The sequence below is a fragment of the Ictidomys tridecemlineatus genome, chromosome 5 (assembly GCF_052094955.1).
Source record: "Ictidomys tridecemlineatus isolate mIctTri1 chromosome 5, mIctTri1.hap1, whole genome shotgun sequence".
NCBI classification, from domain to species: domain Eukaryota; kingdom Metazoa; phylum Chordata; class Mammalia; order Rodentia; family Sciuridae; genus Ictidomys; species Ictidomys tridecemlineatus.
Genome location: NC_135481.1, coordinates 176,564,369 through 176,582,138, shown reverse-complemented (window position 1 = coordinate 176,582,138; position 17,770 = coordinate 176,564,369). Strand labels below are relative to the sequence as shown.

Here is a 17,770-nt window from a genome sequence, read left to right as displayed (position 1 = left end):
CAGAGAGAAGTTCCAGGGATAGACCTGGCCTCACCAGATGAGACCAGCAGCCTTCCCAGCATGCTTCAGTGCTACCTTCCAGTGGCTTCTTTCCTGCCCCAAAGCTGGCTAAGCCATCTGGCTAGAAAGGATGACCACCATTTTGACTTCCCGACATAGCATCATCAAGCACTCTGACACTTCATCTGTCCAATCTTTAGGCCCTGGCAAGGCAGTGATGTCACTTCATCTAACAAAGAACCAATACCTGAAGTTCTGTACTGGTTTCTAACTGAGCTAAAACTAGAACCCAAGCAACTTCCCCCTCCCCCAGAGCTCTCTCCAAGCCTTGCTGTGGACATGACCTGACTTCTGGCTTAAGTATGACCCACACCCCTATGAAACTCTGCTGCTGTTGCCATCTCAGCGGAAGAGTAGGAAAAACATGTAGGTGGACACTGTTTTCCTGCTATCCCGTCCTCAGCCCACTGCTCTGTATGAACAATGGTGAACTCTCAGCTGCCTCTCTAATCATCATCTCCAATTCTGCCACTTCTTTTTTTTTTTTAAATATTTATTCTCAAGCTTTAGGTGGATACAATATCTTTATTTTACATTTATGTGGTCCTGAGGATCGAACTCGGTGCCTTGTGCTTACTAGGTGAGCACTCTACCACTGAGCCACAACCCCAGCCCTTCTGCCACTTCTGTCAAGACCAAAAACTGTGAGAAACAGACACAAGTAAGAGCTCTGAAAAGTTAGGATGGCCCCAGGGCAATGTCATGGTTTCCTTATAGGCTGACAGCAGCACTCCTCCCAGGACAGCAGTGAGATCAAATAGGACAGTGCATTGGGTGCACTCAGCCTGGGTGGGCTCATTCAGATGACTCAGTGTTGAGGATCAAACCCAAGGCTTCCTGCATGCCAGACAAGTGCTCTACCACTGAGCCACATCCCCCTAGCCCAAAGTGAGTCCATTAAAAATTACCCTTTCAGTTGGGCGCAGTGGCACAAGCCTATAATTCCAGCCAAGGCAGGAGGACTCAGAGTTCAAATCCAGCCTCTGCAAAAGTGAGAGGCTAAGCAACTCAGTGAGACCCTGTCTCTAAATAAAATACAAAATAGGGCTGGGGATGTGGCTCAGTGGTCAAATGCCCCTGAGTTCAATTCCTAGTACGGCTTCCTGCAAAAAAATAAAAGTAAAAAGTTATCCTCTTATAAAGGAAATTAAATAATATTTGGGTATTTCCTCCAAAAAATTGGAAATGTTTTCTAGGTTTGCAGGTTAAGCAATTGAATTGGAGAAACTAAGACACAAAGACAAACAGCAGTCCAGCACAGGTATGACTACAGTGAGTAGTGTCTATGACAAAATTATGGTCATAAAACCTTTTAGTGTTCATATTTATTGGCTATTCCTCAATTAAATCCCAGCCAAATTCCACCTACAAAGTCCACCTAACAATTCTCATTTAAAGTACCTTATTAAACTCTGAGCTACTGCGGGCAAGGATGACTTCTAGTTCTTGGTCTTCCTGTGGCCTGACCTGGGTGTACTCCTGAGGCAATACCTACCCACAGCCCCCTCCTGACCAGGACACAAGTGCAGGCCACCACAGCTTATACCACAGGAGTTGGCTCCCCGGTCTCAGACACCTGCCTAAGACAGTTGACATTGACCCAAGGTGAGTGGAGAGGGCCAAACAGTGCAACTCTACCACTTTCTGTCTTTTGGCCTGCATCAAGGCATTTGGCTTCTCTGAGCCCCAGTTTTCTCATCTGTAAAATGGGAACAAATCACCTGTCTTCATCCTAATGAACACCTCCATGATTGTGAGGCAGAAAAGAACTAAAGAGCATTCAGCATCAAGTCCAGTGTCAGATCCCTTGTTGGCACCAGCAAAAAATGGCTTATGACCTTAGGAAGGGGGCTCCTTGCAGGACTGGCACCAGCGCTTATTCAGTCAAACCCCTAGGTCCAGGGAAGAGGCTCCTTACAGGGGGATGATCCTCATAGGGAGCTGGAACAGCAGGCGGTACTGGCTCTTCCTCATCAACTCCAGCCCCTGGAACTCATGCATCATGTAATCCATATATTTCTCCTGCCTCAGAAAAATCAGGAAAGGGAGGGTAGATATTAGCAGTTCAGCAGTCACCTTCGGAAACCCAAGTGGTTTCTAGTGTCTTCCTCATCCCTCCCCAGCTCCTTCCAAGGGTTTCTGGGCTGTTTCCTGAGCACTCAAGGGAAGTGGCTAGACAACAGACCTGGGTTTGAATCCTGAACATAGGAAAGCCAATCGAAAGCATCTGTTAATTCAGCAAAGCAGCTCCTCTCCTGAACTCCCTCAGCAATGCTGAGGATAGCTCTCTATTTACCTCTACTATAAAGATAAGGAGGAGTCCCTTATGTAAGCATGTGTGAATTGCCAAATTCATGTACCAAGTTAACAACTGGGGAGAACCCAAAACTAGGACCATTTGGGTAACTCTAGGCTCCAAATAACTTCATGAAAATATTGCCAGAGCCAAAACAAGAAACAGGAGTCAGGTGTGGTGGTACACATCAGCTACGCAGGAGGCAAAGACGGGAAAATTGCTCGAGCCTGTAGATTAAACACCAGCCTGGGCAACAACAGCAAGACCAAGACCTCATATCAACAAAAAATAGAAAGAGATAGAGGTATTAAGAAGGATTGTTGTGTAGCTGAGCACAGTGGCCCATGCCTATAATCCTAGCAGCTTGGGAGGCTCATGCAGGAAGATTGCAAGTTCAAAGCCAGACTCAGCAAAAACAAGGCACTAAGCAACTCAGTGAGACCCTGTTTCTAAAAAAAATACAAAATAGAGCTGAGGGTGTGGCTCAGTGATCAAGTGCCCCTGAGTTCAATCCCTGGTACCCCTCCACCAAAAAAAAAAAAAAATAGAAAAAGAAGGATCATTGTGTAGATGGTGGAGAATGCTAGAAACATTTACTAAAGAATGCTTAGAGAAATAAAAGCAAAAAACTTTCAAAAATAAAACTTGCAATATATACTTAAACTAAGGGGATAGGAGGGATGCCATGGTAGTTCACAAATGGACCTTAAAGAAGATCCCTGGCGGGGATGGGGATGTGGCTCAAGCGGTAGCGCGCTGGGCAAGTTCCTAACCTCTATGCTTCGGTTTCCCACTTCTACCCCATAGAATTCTTGTGAGGTTTAAGTAAACCTTAAATAAAGTGTGAAGTCTCACACTTTTAAGTGCTTTGCATGGTGCCCTATGTCATCTTTACTGCATCAACATGTCATACTATGTTTCTACTTTGCTATATGTTTACATGCCATATGTGCTCATTATAGAACATTGAGAAACAGAAAAAACAAAACCACTATTACTGCTATCCTATAAAACTCCGATATTTTTGGATTTAATAGCCATAGGTTCGTCTTCTGAGTGACTATAAAGAGCCAAGAGATGGTCATAATACTGGCTTGGATTCCCTAAGCTGCATAAGAGGCTGGTGTGCAGGATAGCCACATGTCAGAGATACCCCACAAGAAGGTCTCACACAAGGACCATGGACACTTGTCACATACTCTCCCATACCCCACTGCAGAATGAATTGCAATGAGCCCCGCTGACAGAAGTCTCAGGAAGGACTCCTAAGAGACATCAAGTTTCCTCCCTGGGCATGGTAGCACACACCTGTAATCCCAGCAACTAGGGAGGTTAAGGCAGGAAGATCACAAGTTCAAAGCTGGCCTCAGCAACTTAGCAAGTCCCTGTCTCAAAAAATAAACAGAGCTGAGGATGTGGCTCAGTGGTCAAGCACTCCAGGTACCAGAGAGAGAGAGAAATACCAAGGTTCCTCTACCTGGCAAGCACACCAACTAGTGCCAGAATCCAAAGGGAGATTTTCTGATGCTGTGACTGCCTCCCATCTTCATACCTCCATTTGCTCCACCTATTTAGGACTGTATCCTCCAGCCTCCCCAAGATACTTGAAGCAACAAGGATACCCTCCTCACCCAGGTGATGAAGCCATTACAATTTGAGTCCACCTTCAAAAACAGGGTCTCCAGCATCTCATCTGACACATTCTGCAGAACCTTCTTCATGGTCTTAGTGAAAGCTCCCAGATCCAGGACTTAAAGAGAGAAAACATTATTCACTCAAGCACAAGTCACAGAGGGCCACAGTGGCCACAGGTGCTGAGGGGGCACAAGGAGAGGATATCTACTGGGTGCCTACAGTTCAAGGCACTCTCTGCTCCCTCCTCCACGACGATCAGCTAGATCACTGGAGGGGAAACAGAAAAGAAGCCTTAGGCAGCTGCCTTCTCCTCAGCCCCTTGAGGAGTCGCCCCGTCTACCCTTCCTTTACCTCCCCAGCAGAGGCCCAATTGATTTCTGAAGTTTCCATCATCTCTTGGTTATCTTTTACATATTTTTTTAATCTTAAGTACAGGAGATTGAATGCAGGGCTCTCTACCACCGAACTACACCCCTTGCTGTTTTTTAGGTTTTATTTGGAAACAGAGTCTCACTCAATTGTCTAGGCAGTCCGTGAATTTGGAATCCCCCTGACTTAGCCTCCAGAGTCAGTGGAATTACAAGCATGTACCATGGCACCAGCTCTTTGAAAGCTTTTTTAAAGAGAAAAATGATCCTATTTTCCCTTACTTTAAAACATCAATGAAAGGAGAATTTTCCTTTCCCTCAATTAATACCACAGCCAGCCTTTAAAAACAAGGAAGTTCTTTTTAGACTGATATGAAAATATCTCAGGCTGGGGATGTGGCTCAAGCAGTAGCGTGCTCGCCTGGCATGCACGGGCCGCTGGGTTTGATCCTCAGCACCACATAAAAATGAAATAAAGATGTTATGTCCACTGAAAAAACTAAAAAATAAATATTAAAAAAAATTTTTAAAAATCTCTAAGACATATTAAGTAAAATAAAAACTTAAAAAACAAGGTGGAAAACTTGTGAAAAATTAATTTTAAAAAATATCAAGGAAGGGCTGGGGATACAGCTTGGTGGCAGAGAACTTGCCTCGCAAGGTGCAGCCAGGCATGGAGGTGCACACTTGTAATCCCAACCATGGAGGAGGCTAAGGCAGGAAGATCTCAAATTCAAGACCAGTCTCAGCAACTTAGCAAGGTCCTAAGCAACTTAGTGAGGCTCTGTCTCAAAAAATAAAAAGAGCTGGGGTGTGGCTCAACAGGAGGGCACTCCTGGGTTCAACCCCCAGTATCAAAGCAGGGAAAAAAAGTAAATAGAACAGTGTGGGTCACAAGCTGTCACTGCATAGAACTCACCATCTTGCTTCTAAAGGTCACAGGAAATTGAAAGCAGTAACCGCCTGCAGCACCACACCTGGGCAGCATGGATGGGGGAGAAAGACTTTCTCCACATACTAAAAGGTATCCTGGAAAAAGTACTTTCTGCATTTGAACTGTGTGAACACACTGTGTATTCAAAAGTAACCCGTACATGACAGGAACCATGGCTAAAGTAAAAAATGTTAGGTCCTCCATGATCCAGTGGTGGTAAAACCAAGGGAAAGTCTGAATAGACCTTCGCACTTCACTTGACTCCAGTTTCTTGCTTTTAGTGGACGTCATACAGCTAAGAAATGTAATTAGTCTGTCATTAGCTGTTTAGGTAGCACCTCTGACATGTGGGTTATGATAACCATGGTTGCCTGGGTTGTTTTTCAGGAACCTGAAGGCCACTTTTGTTGAAACCACCAGCTCCTCCCATGGGTGACCTTTTGACATGAGGCCCAAAACCCCACCCTCAGACTGTGCTGACACAACCACTTTCTGAACATGTGGCCCACAGAAAGCCACACAATTTGACTATACATGCTCAGGCCACTACTTCACCTCCAGTCACCTTTCTCCATGTCTTAAATCTCCCTGTTTCTTTATCCCATCAATGTCCCCAAATCCTCTCCTGGGGGAGGTAGACTTGAGACTTGGGGTCTCCCACCTCCACACTTGGCTGCCTCTTAAATACTTTCTCTTTTACAAAACTTGTTGTTTCAGTGATTGACATACTATGGGGCAGGAAAAAATGGGCCTAGCTAGGTAACACTGGCACCTCCTGGCTGTAAACATCAACACTGGAAAACCCCAGCTGGAACCATCTCATCTTCAGGTCAGACATGAAGTGCCTCTCGGAGGCATCACTTCGTCATATTTCCTGCCCACATCAGAGAATAGTTGTAAAGCTCAAAAGAAATGAACTGGGCCAGGAGCAGTGCAAATGCCTGTAATTGATTTTATGGGTGTTTATTTATTTGTGCTATTATAAAGTCAAAAATTCTTGCCTCACATACGTGAGGCACCTGTGCCGTATTCTCTAGCCACGAAAATATGGTACAGGTGACAAGATATGCAAGACTATATGCATATGGCCGCATAACAGTGCACATGCCTCCTGTTGCTCAGGAGGCTGAGGCAGGAGGACTACTGGTCAAAGCCAGCCTCAGCAACTTAGCAATGCCCTAAGCAACTTAGTGAGAACCTGTCTCGAAATAAAATATAAAAAAAGGCTAGGGTTGTGGCTTAGTGGTTAAGTGCCCCTGGATTCAATCCCTGGTAACAAAAAAAAAGAAAGAAATGGGAGGGGCTGGGGTTGTGGCTCAGTGGTAGTGTGCTTGTCTAGCAGGCATGACACACTGGGTTCGATTCTCAGCACCACAACTAAAAAAAAATATTAAAGAAAGAAAAATAATGAAGTGGGAAAGTAGATAGGGCCCTGTCTCTAGTGGCTATAAAGAAAAAGTCTGATGTACAAAGGCTATCCTCAAAACATTATTTACACTTGATAAAAATCTAAATATGCAAAAATACAGGAATGGCTTAGTCAACCAGGGAACACTTAGATCTATTAATAATGATAGTTTAGAAGACTACATAGGAATAAGGAAAAATCCTTAAGATATTAAGTGAAAAAGAGTCTGAAATTACATGTACACAGTATCTGACTTACAATTTTTTTACTTTATTTTTTTTTTCTTTTTTAAAATATCTTTATTATATTTACTTATTTTTTTTAGTGGTGCTGAGGATTGAGCCCAGTGCCTCACGTATGTGAGGCAAGAATTTTTTGGCTTTATAATAGCACAAACAACTAAACACCCATAAAATCATTGTTGTTTTTAATGGTTTTTATTTTTATTTTTTTCAGGGGGAGAGATGATAGGGATTAAACCCACAGGTGCTATATCACTGATTTATATCCCTAGTGTTTTTTTTATTTTTTGCTTTTTTGAGACAGAATCTCAATTTGCCCAGGCTGGCCTTGAACTTTCGATCCTCCTGCCTCAGCTTACTGAGAACCTAGGATTACAGGAGTGCACTATTTTTATTGTATTAAGTAGATTTTTAACACCTTATTATAAAACAGGTTTTGTGTTGGATGATTTTGCCCAACTAGGAGCTGAGCACATTTAAGCTAGGTTAGATTAAGCTGTGGTGTTTAGTAGGTTAGGGGTACTAAATGCATTTCAGCTTGTGATATTTTCAGTTTGCCAGACATACCCCATTTTAAGTCGAGGAGTATCTATCTATATGGAAGGATTAAAGATACATGAAAACAAACTGCCATCTGTGCTAGGGAGGAAGCCCCCAGTATATCTGCTTCCTAGCTCAGTCCCTCCTGTGGTTCCCTCCTGCTAAGTAGGGTAGGACTTGTTACCTGCTTCTAGCCAAGAGAATATGGCACAGGTGACAGGATATGCAAGACTATATTCATATGGCCACATAACTGTTCTATGAGATTGCAACACAGTTCTGCTGGAGCGGCTCTCTCCCTGGTTAACTTGAGCCTTTTGAGAAGCCATATTGGTGACTCCTATATGGCCAGGAACTGAGAGCAGTATTGGGAGCTGAGCGCAGTCTCCCATCAACAGCCAGCAAGAAATGGACACCCTCAGTACTAATGCTACAAGGAATTAAATTCTGGAAGTGAGCTTAGAAATGGGTCCTTTACCAGTCAAGCCTCAGATGCCACTGCAGCCCCAGCTGACAACAGATTTATGGCAGAAGAGCTATGAGCATGGTCATGCTAAGGACCCACCAGAACTGTGAGATAATAAATGTACAATAAGCAATTAAAATTGTGGGACTACTGTTTCACAGCAATAGATAGTACAACATACATGAAACTGGAAAAAAAATACAACAAAATATGCTAATAGCAGTTTGCTTCTGCGTGTTTGGACTAGAGATATATTTTAATAGATCCCAGGTAAACTTCAATATGCTTTCACTACTTAAACAATGTTTAAAAGGTTTTTTGTTGTTGTTGTTGTTGTTGTTTTAGTATCAGGATTAAACCCAGGAGCGCTTAACCACTAAACTACATCCCCAACACTTTTTTTTATTTTGAGACAGGCCCTCACTAAGTAGCTTAGGACCTTGCTAAGTTGCTGAAGCTGGCTTGGAACTTGCCATCCTCCTGCCTCAGCTTCCCGATTTGCTAGGATTACAGGCATGTGCCACCATGCCTAGCTGATAAAAAGTTTTAAATGAGATGCTGTACCCAAAAGTGTTTGTCACGTCTGAGCCCTCAACACATCCCAGACATGGGGTCCTATTCAGAAGTCAAAAAGACAAACTGCAGTATGCTTTACCTCCATTTGAATCAATGTTCTCCGCAAACATTCTTTCTAACTTGGCCAGGTGTAGCTCAGAAAACAGCGGAGTCCTGTGTTCAGGCATCTGGCCACATGTAATGGATGATATCTTGGGTGTGGGAGCCTTCTTGTCCTGGAATTCACCTGGGCTAGATGGCTGAAACAAATTTGACTACAAAAATGAGGGTCTGAGAGGGTTAATCTTTGAGACAAGCATTTTTCAGTACATTTCTCTTACTGAAAGAGAAAATCTTTGGGGAAGAACAAGTAGTGTAAGACTACTACAACTAATGGAAACAAATAAGTCGTACCCACTTTGAGGCCTAGAAAGATCAGGAAAAAATCTAGACTAGACTGCAAGGTCAGGGATATGGCTCAGTAGAAGAACTATCCAGCATGTGTGAGGCCCTGAGTTTGGTCCTCAGCACAAAGAAAGAAGGAAGGAAGGAAAGAAAAAAAAATGAAAGAAAAAGAAAAATATGGACTGTGGTTCTTGGAGGAATTAACCTTGTTCCCCTTCTCCAGATGCCACAGCTGAGGTTCAGGGCAGACACAAGGGCTTCGGCTTCAGTGATAAAGCAAGTGTGCTTACCCTCCTGTGGATGCTCACTCCCATGATCCACGCACTCACTTCGTGCCTGACACTGTGGGTACAACGAGCGAGAAGGCCCTGCCAGGAGGCCCTGCCTCCACACAGCCCAAGAGATGGAGTCAGTGTTCTCACCACCTACCCAGGCCTTTAGTAGAAATTCAGCACTACGCCATCTTAAGCGCTTCCCTCTTCTCCCTTATTATTGTGTTTTTTTGGGGGGAGGGGGTGTCACTGGAGATTGAACCCAGAGATGCCTTACTACTGAGCTATACCCCCAGTGCTTTATTTTTTTTTAAAGACAGGGTCTTGCTAAGTTGCTGAGGCTGGCCTCAAACTTGCAATCCTCCTGCATCAGCCTCCCAGGTGGCTAGGATTATAGGCATACAGTAGTGCACCCAGCTTCTAATCTACCTTTCTAATTTCCAAGAACAAACCATGTTCCAGGCACACCAACTGCTCTCCCACCCCTTTATGACAAGTGTTCCTCTTGTATGCACTGTCCCCATGCACGGTTTACCCCACCTCTCCCAGGGTGAACTTCTACCCATCTGCAGAGGCTGGCTCAAATGGCACCTCCTTCAAAGAGCTTTTCCTTGACTTTCAGATAAAAAGTACCACTGCCACCTCCACATTTCCAGGTGCTCTGCCTATTCCTGCCATGCTTGGCAGGCATCTAGCTACACAAGTAGACAGCAAGATGTCAGGAAAACATCATGGCTGTGGCTCAGAGCTGCGGGTTAGAATTCTGCCTGGCTCCCCCATTTACAAGTTATTTTATCTTGGGATTCTCGAATTCCTTCCCCAAGCCACAGATTTTGAAAGCAAGGGCACATTAATTTTCCTTAATTTATACTAATTATCTTATTACCCAGCCCCAAGCACTTACTACTTCATACTTATCTGTCTCGAGAATAATCAGTGTAACCCATCTCACCCTTATCACCACTTAGTTGGACAGAATCAAGTATGGGCCATGGATGATCTGTGAACTCGGGTGCTATTTACAGTGCACTACCTACCTGGCCTGTGAACATCTGAGTCTGCAACACCTAGTGCAGAAGCAATGGATTCCTGTGCTCATGGCGAGTTCAAGGTGGCTCCAGAAAACCCCGCACTGTACGTTCACTCTGGTGGTCTGCTTACCTTTTGAGGTTGAGGGCTTTCTTCGAAGTTCTCAGAAGATTGTGATGTTAACCTAAGACAGGGAATCACAGTCACTTTAACTCCAGTTTTGAAGGACCATGTGAGGCTGACAGAGCCAGGCCACAGGAGAGAGGAAAAGACACGATCAAGGGGGGCAGGTAGCTGCCCATTGCCCATGGATACTCCTAGCAAGCATTGAAGAACATCCATTTTTCCAGAGTCTTCTCTAGCAGAGAACTGCCCCCAAGTTGACAACTAAGCTTTCCTTTCTTTCCCTAATGGAATGGAGTGGTCCTACTTCTGAATTTACGGGGCTTCTCAAGTTACTTTACTTCTGCCTTAAAGCCAGAGGCTTCCTAAAGGTTGGGGGGCAGGTATCAATCTTCCTACAGAAGAAATTTAGGGAACCATATGGTAGTTCAAAAATAATTCACAGGAAAACAGGTCCAGAGGTAGGTCCACTTCTAAAGGTCAAAGACATGCACCAGAGGTGGGGGCAAAACGAGCCCTGAACTTCCAGAACCCTCCCAGCCTGCCTTCCATGCCTTTGCAGGCACAATTTCTCAGGGATGGGGCAGAGCTTAAGGAACTCTGTTTTTTGGTAATCAGGGCTTGAACTCAGGAGTATTCAACCACTGAGCCACATACCCAGCCCTTTTTGTATTTTATTTAGAGATAGGGTTTGAGTTGCGTAGCGCCTCCCTTTTGCTGAGGCTGACTGAATTCGTGATCCTCCTGCCTCAGCCTCCCGAGCTGTTGGAATTATAGGTTGAAACTCTTTTTTTCTTTTTTTTTATTTTTGATGAACCTTTATTTTATTTATTTATATGGGGTGCTGAGAATCAAACTTAGTGCCTCACACATACTAGGCAAGCATTCTATCACTGAGCCACAACCCTAGCCCATGGGAACTCGCTTTTTGGCAGCATGAGGATCAGGCAAGAGCTGCATTCCCCGTAGCTCTGCTCTCAGAATGTAAAGGGCATATTCCTATTGGGCCCATACTTTGTTAGGATCCTTAGAAACCAATCTAGTTAATCAGCAAGTCTTCTCAAGCAAGAGTGGAAGGGCTGCTCTAGGGTGGCAGGGAAAGGCAAGCCAAGGTAAGGCAGGGAAAGGCAAGCCAGGAAAGGCAAGCATGGCATGCACAGGGGATTGGCCACCTGAGATACCTGGCTTGAACAAGGACTGGGAGGAGGTGCGAAGGAGGGAGCAACAGTGGGAAAGGAGAGTGGAAAAAAGAAATTATAAGCAAAATGCAAAATCTTTATCTTCCCAGGAAGACTGAATGAAATAAAGGGAAATTATGAAAATTCTCAGCACAGGATAGAGAGCAAGAGGAGGAGGAGGAAGACGACAGAGGATCCATCATGAGCATCCTTTCCTAATGGTGTCTTGAATATAGTTCAGATGTAAAGACCAAAGGAGAGAAAGCAGCTGCAGGGAAAAGAGGTTTCCAAGTCAAGAACCAGAATAACTGAGGGAAGTGAATCCTTTCCAGAAAAAGGAGCAGAGAGTGAAAGTGGTCTTGTGTACATGACAAGAGGCTGTCCAGATAGACATGAAACACGAACACCTGGGAATCTGGGATCTAACATTTAAGGGGAAGCTACCTTGAGGGGAAAGGAGATAAAAAACACAGAAGGGTGGGTCGCTTCAGTAAGCCAAATCTGGGTGAAGGGGGATTCTTTACACAATTCTACAACTATTTTAAATATAATTATTTCAAAACTGTAAGAGAAAAATATCTTCAACCAAGAGAGAACAGCTTTGTGTATGTTCACAGACCAAGGCAAAGAACCTTTAAAAAAAAAAAAAAGCCACTAAAGAAAAGGACAAGGGGTGGAGGTGTCAACAGTCCAGTAGTGCTTGCCTGGCATGCATGAGCCCTGGGCTCAATCCCCAGCACCACCAAAAAAAAAAAAAAAAAAGAGGCTGGTGTTGTGGCTCAGTGGTAGAGTGCTTGCCTAGCACATGTGAGGCATAGGTTCAATTCTCAGCATCATGTAAAAATGAATAAAAAACAATTAAAGTTTAAAAAAAACGTATAAAAGAGGGAAATAGAAATACTACTTCCAATATTAGAGAAAACAGAAATGAAGAGTTCAATTTATATCCAGAATTAGAGCCAGACACAGTGGCACACTCCTGCAATCCCAGCTACTTGGGAGGTTGAGACAAGAGTGAAAATTCAAAACCAGCCTTAGCAACTTAGCAAAACCTTTTCTCAAAATAAAAGAGGGCTGGGGTTGTAGCTCAGTGGTGGAGCACTTGCCTTACATGTATGAAGCACTGGGTTTGATCCTGAGCACCACATAAAAGTAAATAATTGTATTTTTTTTAAATCATTCATTAAAAAAAAAAAAAAACAGGATGGGGATGCACCTAATTGGTAAAGTACCTGAGTTCAATTCCTAGAGCAGAAAAATAAAATACGACTAGCGAACAGATAAGATTAGAAGTCACTGACTGGCATCAGGTTGAGAGTTTGGAACAGCTACTAGGGCAGCATGCCAGGCATGGATGGAGAATAACTGGTTGGCACTTAATAGGGGCAGATGACTGAAGGCTAACAGCATTTGCAGCTGTCCCAGAAATGGAAGAGATGCTCTCCTCTGGGCACATGGGTGCACACCTGTAATCCCAGCAACTCAGGAGACTGGGGCAGAGGATCGTAAATGTTAGGTGCCAGCCTGAGCAATTTAGCAAAACCATACCTCAAAATTAAAAATCAGAAACAGCTGGGGATATAGCTCAGCAGTAGAGTTCCCTTTGGTTAAATTCCCAGTACCACCAAAGAGAGAGAGAGAGAGAAAGCAGCAAGAGAGATGCACTCCTCATTCCCATCCAGCCTTTCATGTCAAGCAAGTGAATCTTAAGGCCAAGATGTCCAATTTTGGAAGAACAACAATAACCCAAATGCTCACTCACCCTGACCCAATTTGATTTCTCCAGTTAACTACACTGGCTGACAGGGAGCTATCAGCTTTCAACTCCCATTTAATGTGAGACATCTTGGCAGCTGTCCCTGAGTTCCAGATAGCTCCTCTATGAAACTGCTGTGGAACTCTTGAGGGCTTCCACCTAAATGGTCACATTTAGAACAGGGAAATAAGAGGATTCCACATGAAGAACATAAATGGAATATCAGAATCCAGCCCACAAACCACAACCACACAGCCATTTTTCATCCAACATGAGATATTCTTTTTATTAATGAAGTTGAACTTACAGCAAAGAGTGACAAGGAGACAGTACAAATAGCCAGGACAAAATACAAAACAATCCATAGGACAAGTACAGGTACCGCCCAATAAGAACCATGGAAAATGCCAGGGAGCCCTATGATATAAAGCAGGATTCACCCAAACCTAAAGGCCCCCCAGGTGGGACAGCAAAAGGCACATTGGCTCTCTAACACCCTCTGCATGAGCTCCACTTATATGAAAAGAGGAAGGCAACAAGAACATTATGTTTGAGAAGGGAGACTCACAAATCCAGGCTTCAGAGCAAGCCTGAACCTGATGTAACCTCTGCACAACCTTGGTCCATGGCACAACAGCAGGGCATGTTGGTGAAAGTCAAATCTCTTAATAGAGATTTCAAACAGGGACATGAAACCATGAAAACCATACTTAATGAGAAACTGAATGTTACCAAAATGCCAATCAATCACCAGACAAAACATTCTCCCTGGACCTAAACAGAGAACACCAACATACCAAAATAATTTCTGCTCCCATTCATCAATAATGGAGACAAAAAAAGTCGGTGGCATAAGCCTGTGATCCCAGTGACTTTGGGGGCTGAAGCAGAAGGGTTGCAAACTTACGGCCAGCCTTGACAACTTCATGAGATCCTGACTGAAAATAAAAGTAAAAAAGGGCTGGGGCTGTAGCTGAGGAATAGAGAGCCCTGGGTTAAATCCCAGAACCACATTTGGAAAAAGAGAGAGGGGGAAGGAGAAGAGAAACAAAAGGATTCTGCCATACTGTAAAACATTAAAGGTAAAGTGGTCAAATGTCAAAAGTGCAGGTCCTTTTACTAGGTGTTAATGAACTTAAGGATTTTAAAAAAAAAAAAAAAAAAAAAAAAGGTGGTTGATTGGTTAACTTTTTCCCATTGTTTTTTGGCTCAGTGAATTCATTTCTTACATGTTGGCTCACTCTCATCAATTTACAGCAGTTTCTACATTATTCCAAGGACACACAATTACTAATCAAACGGTACCTATTTTTTCACTATAAACTATCTTTGCCAATATTTTTAATGGTAAAAATATGCTAGGTTCTGTCATAATTAATGTACTTTCCCCTCCCTGAGAGGAAACGTGGAAAAAAAAAAAGATAGAAAACTCCACCTGAAGAGCAAAACTATAATCATCAATAACTCAACAGAAAAATAAGCAGAAGGGAGGGCATTTAGAAGAAAAAGCTCCTAGATAAACCTCTGCACAAAAATAATTGTAGAATAAAGTTTAAAAGTCCTACTTGAGATTAATTCAGGCATCACTTGCTAATGCTAAGGAAATACTGAGGAGTGTTAATGGAAGGAAGCCACTATTAACACAGCTAACTCCCCTCCAGCGAGCGCCACCTTGGACTACCACTTGGCAACACCACCATGCTGTCCTCTCAGGCTTTGCGAATTTTAAGGTGCCCAACTTGAGTCCTTCAGTTCTATGTAATCTGTCAAAAATTTTAAGATGTAATCTGACAGCCAGAAAGGCTTTTTTTTTTTTTTAAGGCAGTCTTTGACTGCTAGAACTACAGGGGACCCTAAAGATTACTATCAAGATCACACCTTTAGCTGGCAGTAAGTAAAAATGAGGTCAACTCTGCTCATGTGACCTTTAAAACAATGCTCTTAACTGGATATGGTGACTCCTGCTTGTAATCCCAGTGACTTGGGAGGCTGAGGCAGGAGAATCTCAAATTCAAGGCAAGCCTCAGCAACTATGCATGGCCCCAAGCAACTTAGACACCCTAACTCAAAATTAAAAATAAAAAGGGCTGGGGATGTAGCTCAGTGGTAAAGTTCCTCTGGATTCAATCCCCAGTATCAAAAAAATTAAAACAAAACAATGCTCTTCCTACCACATTACCAAAGAGAACTCTGAGCTGGTGGCAGTGGCTGGCCTGTAGTCCCAGCTACTCTAGAGGCTGAGATGGAAGGGAAGACTGCCAAAACCAGGGAGTACAAAGACAGCTTCTTGGGCAGTGTCTCAATTAAAAAAAAAAGACAGTGTCTCTATTAAAAAAAAGAAAAAGAAAGAAAGAAAAAGAAAAAAAAGAAAGAAAACTTTTGAGTGTCCCAAATATTCGAGAAAAAAGCAGAGGCCCAGTAGTTGCTTTAATTAAAAAAAAAAAAAAAAAAAAAAGTGCTTCTTAAAGCTTGGGAATATTAAGTCAGCCACAAATCCTTAGGACTTTTAGTTTATTTCATCCCACATTAAGTTTCAAATCAGGTTTTAGAACTGATAAAAGGGGAGGGGCAAATTGAGTGAGCCTGAAACTACCTGCAAAAACACAAGGCTTGCCAGCTGGCATGGAGGCACATGCCTGTAGGCTGAGGCAGGACGATCCCAATCCCAAGGCCAGCCTGAGCAATCAGAAAGACCTTTGTCAAAAAAGAAAATTATTAAAATTTTTTTTTAAAAAGCACATAAGCTTATTCCATTCTCCTAGGCAAGATTTAAAACTTCAAAGTAAAAACAGCAATCATGTATAATTTTATATGTCTAACTCTACATTATTTTGTAGAAAAACATAATACAAAAAAAGAGACTATCAGGTTAGAAAATTCTAAAATGCTAGACAGCCTTGAGGTTATGTTGGATCTTAAAATCACCAGACCTACTTCCGAATGTGTAAACGGGTCCCATATGAGGAACAATGGAGAAGCAAGCACAAATAGAAAGAAATCTGAAAATCATTCAAGCTTAGATGGGATAAATCATGACAGGCCTTTGGTAAAATTCATTTAGATTCTTGCACTAAATGATGATTTGGGGACAGATCTTACTAGAGGGCTCTCCCTGAAGCTTGTAACCTATGGGAAATGGCCAAAGGCATGTTATTTCTATTTGCTATTTCTCCTGTCAAAGCTTCTTCCTACAGAGTTAAAACCTTTAATTAAAATACAAAAATTATACACTTATGGTTTCACCATTAAAACTTTTCCAAAAATTCCACATGTAAGACATGCAAAAGATGCTAAGAAACATTGTGCTTTTCTTTGAATCAAAAATGTCCTCTAGGTTTGGTGGCACACATCTGTAATCCCAGCTACTTGGGAGGTTGAGGCATGAGTATCCCAAGTTCAAGGCCAACCTTGGTAACTTAGAAAGACCCTGCCTTGAAATTTAAAAAAAATAATAAAATAAAAAGGGTTGGGGGTATATCTCAGTGATAAAGCACCCCTGGGTTCAATCCCCAGTATGGGAGTGTGGGGGAGGATGTCCTTCATCTGACAAAAATTAGCCTCTAACGATAATATCTGCTAAAAAGTGTTCATTCTCCCACTCTTTCTTGTTCCAGCCTCCTCTTGGCTTTTATACATTTAAACTTTATTTTTTATTTTTTTTTTAAATCTCTTTTTTTTAATATTTATTTATTTATTTAGTTTTCGGCGGACACAACATCTTTGTTTGTACGTGGTGCTGAGGATCGAACCCGGGCCGCACGCATGCCACGCGAGCGCGCTACCGCTTGAGCCACATCCCCAGCCCACATTTAAACTTTATGAACCAAACAAATTTTCACCTCCGTGAGCCAATGAAAAGTCATCATCTGCAGATCCAGGAGGCAGAGTCTAAGGAAGACACTGGCCTCAATTTCTGGCCTTCCCATAACACTGTTATCTTCATATATTTTGGTAAAGGTCAAAGGGGGGCTCGAGCCATAGACCCTATTTATATGTAGTCCGCCTACTTGTATGTGTGACCTTAAACTTAATTTTAATACTCTACATTTCAATTTGTGAATCATCCATAGGGTTAAGTTTTAAAATAGCATGTCTACCTACCAGAAACTAGTAAGAGTCATAAAGCCAGCTTTTAAGAGTTACCCTGGGGGCTGGGGATGTGGCTCAAGCGGTAGCGTGCTCGCCTGGCATGTGTGAGGCCCGGGTTCGATCCTCAGCACCACATACAAACAAAGATGTTGTGTCCGCCAAGAAATAAAAAATAAATATTAAAAAAAAATAAAAAGAGTTACCCTGAAGGACTGAATCTCACCTATCAAAAATTTCCCACGTCATTCTTATACCAGAACTAAAAGATGATCTAAAGACATCAGTAGTCCATGGGACAAATTACTCTTCCTCCTCTGCTCATACCTGTGCCCAGCCAACCAACCTTATCAACAGTTCCTGCAAACTGCACAAAAACATTTAAACTAAGCCAGATAAAGTAAAGGAAGAATATTC

At 42.8% G+C, this 17,770-nt stretch overlaps 1 protein-coding gene across 1 annotated transcript in view; it reads right to left on the bottom strand.

Annotated features, from left to right (window-relative positions):
* Efcab8 (EF-hand calcium binding domain 8) overlaps positions 1–9,223 on the bottom strand; it is a 59,170-nt gene extending 49,947 nt beyond the window's left edge. Inside the window, exons 1-4 of the mRNA XM_078049079.1 lie at positions 9,200–9,223; positions 8,605–8,764; positions 3,988–4,106; positions 1,979–2,082 (exon numbers count right to left, since the gene is read on the bottom strand). Coding sequence (XP_077905205.1) covers positions 1,979–2,082; positions 3,988–4,106; positions 8,605–8,764; positions 9,200–9,223 — 407 coding nt within the window. The remainder of the gene's footprint in view (positions 1–1,978; positions 2,083–3,987; positions 4,107–8,604; positions 8,765–9,199) is intronic.
* Positions 9,224–17,770: the final 8,547 nt, after the last annotated feature.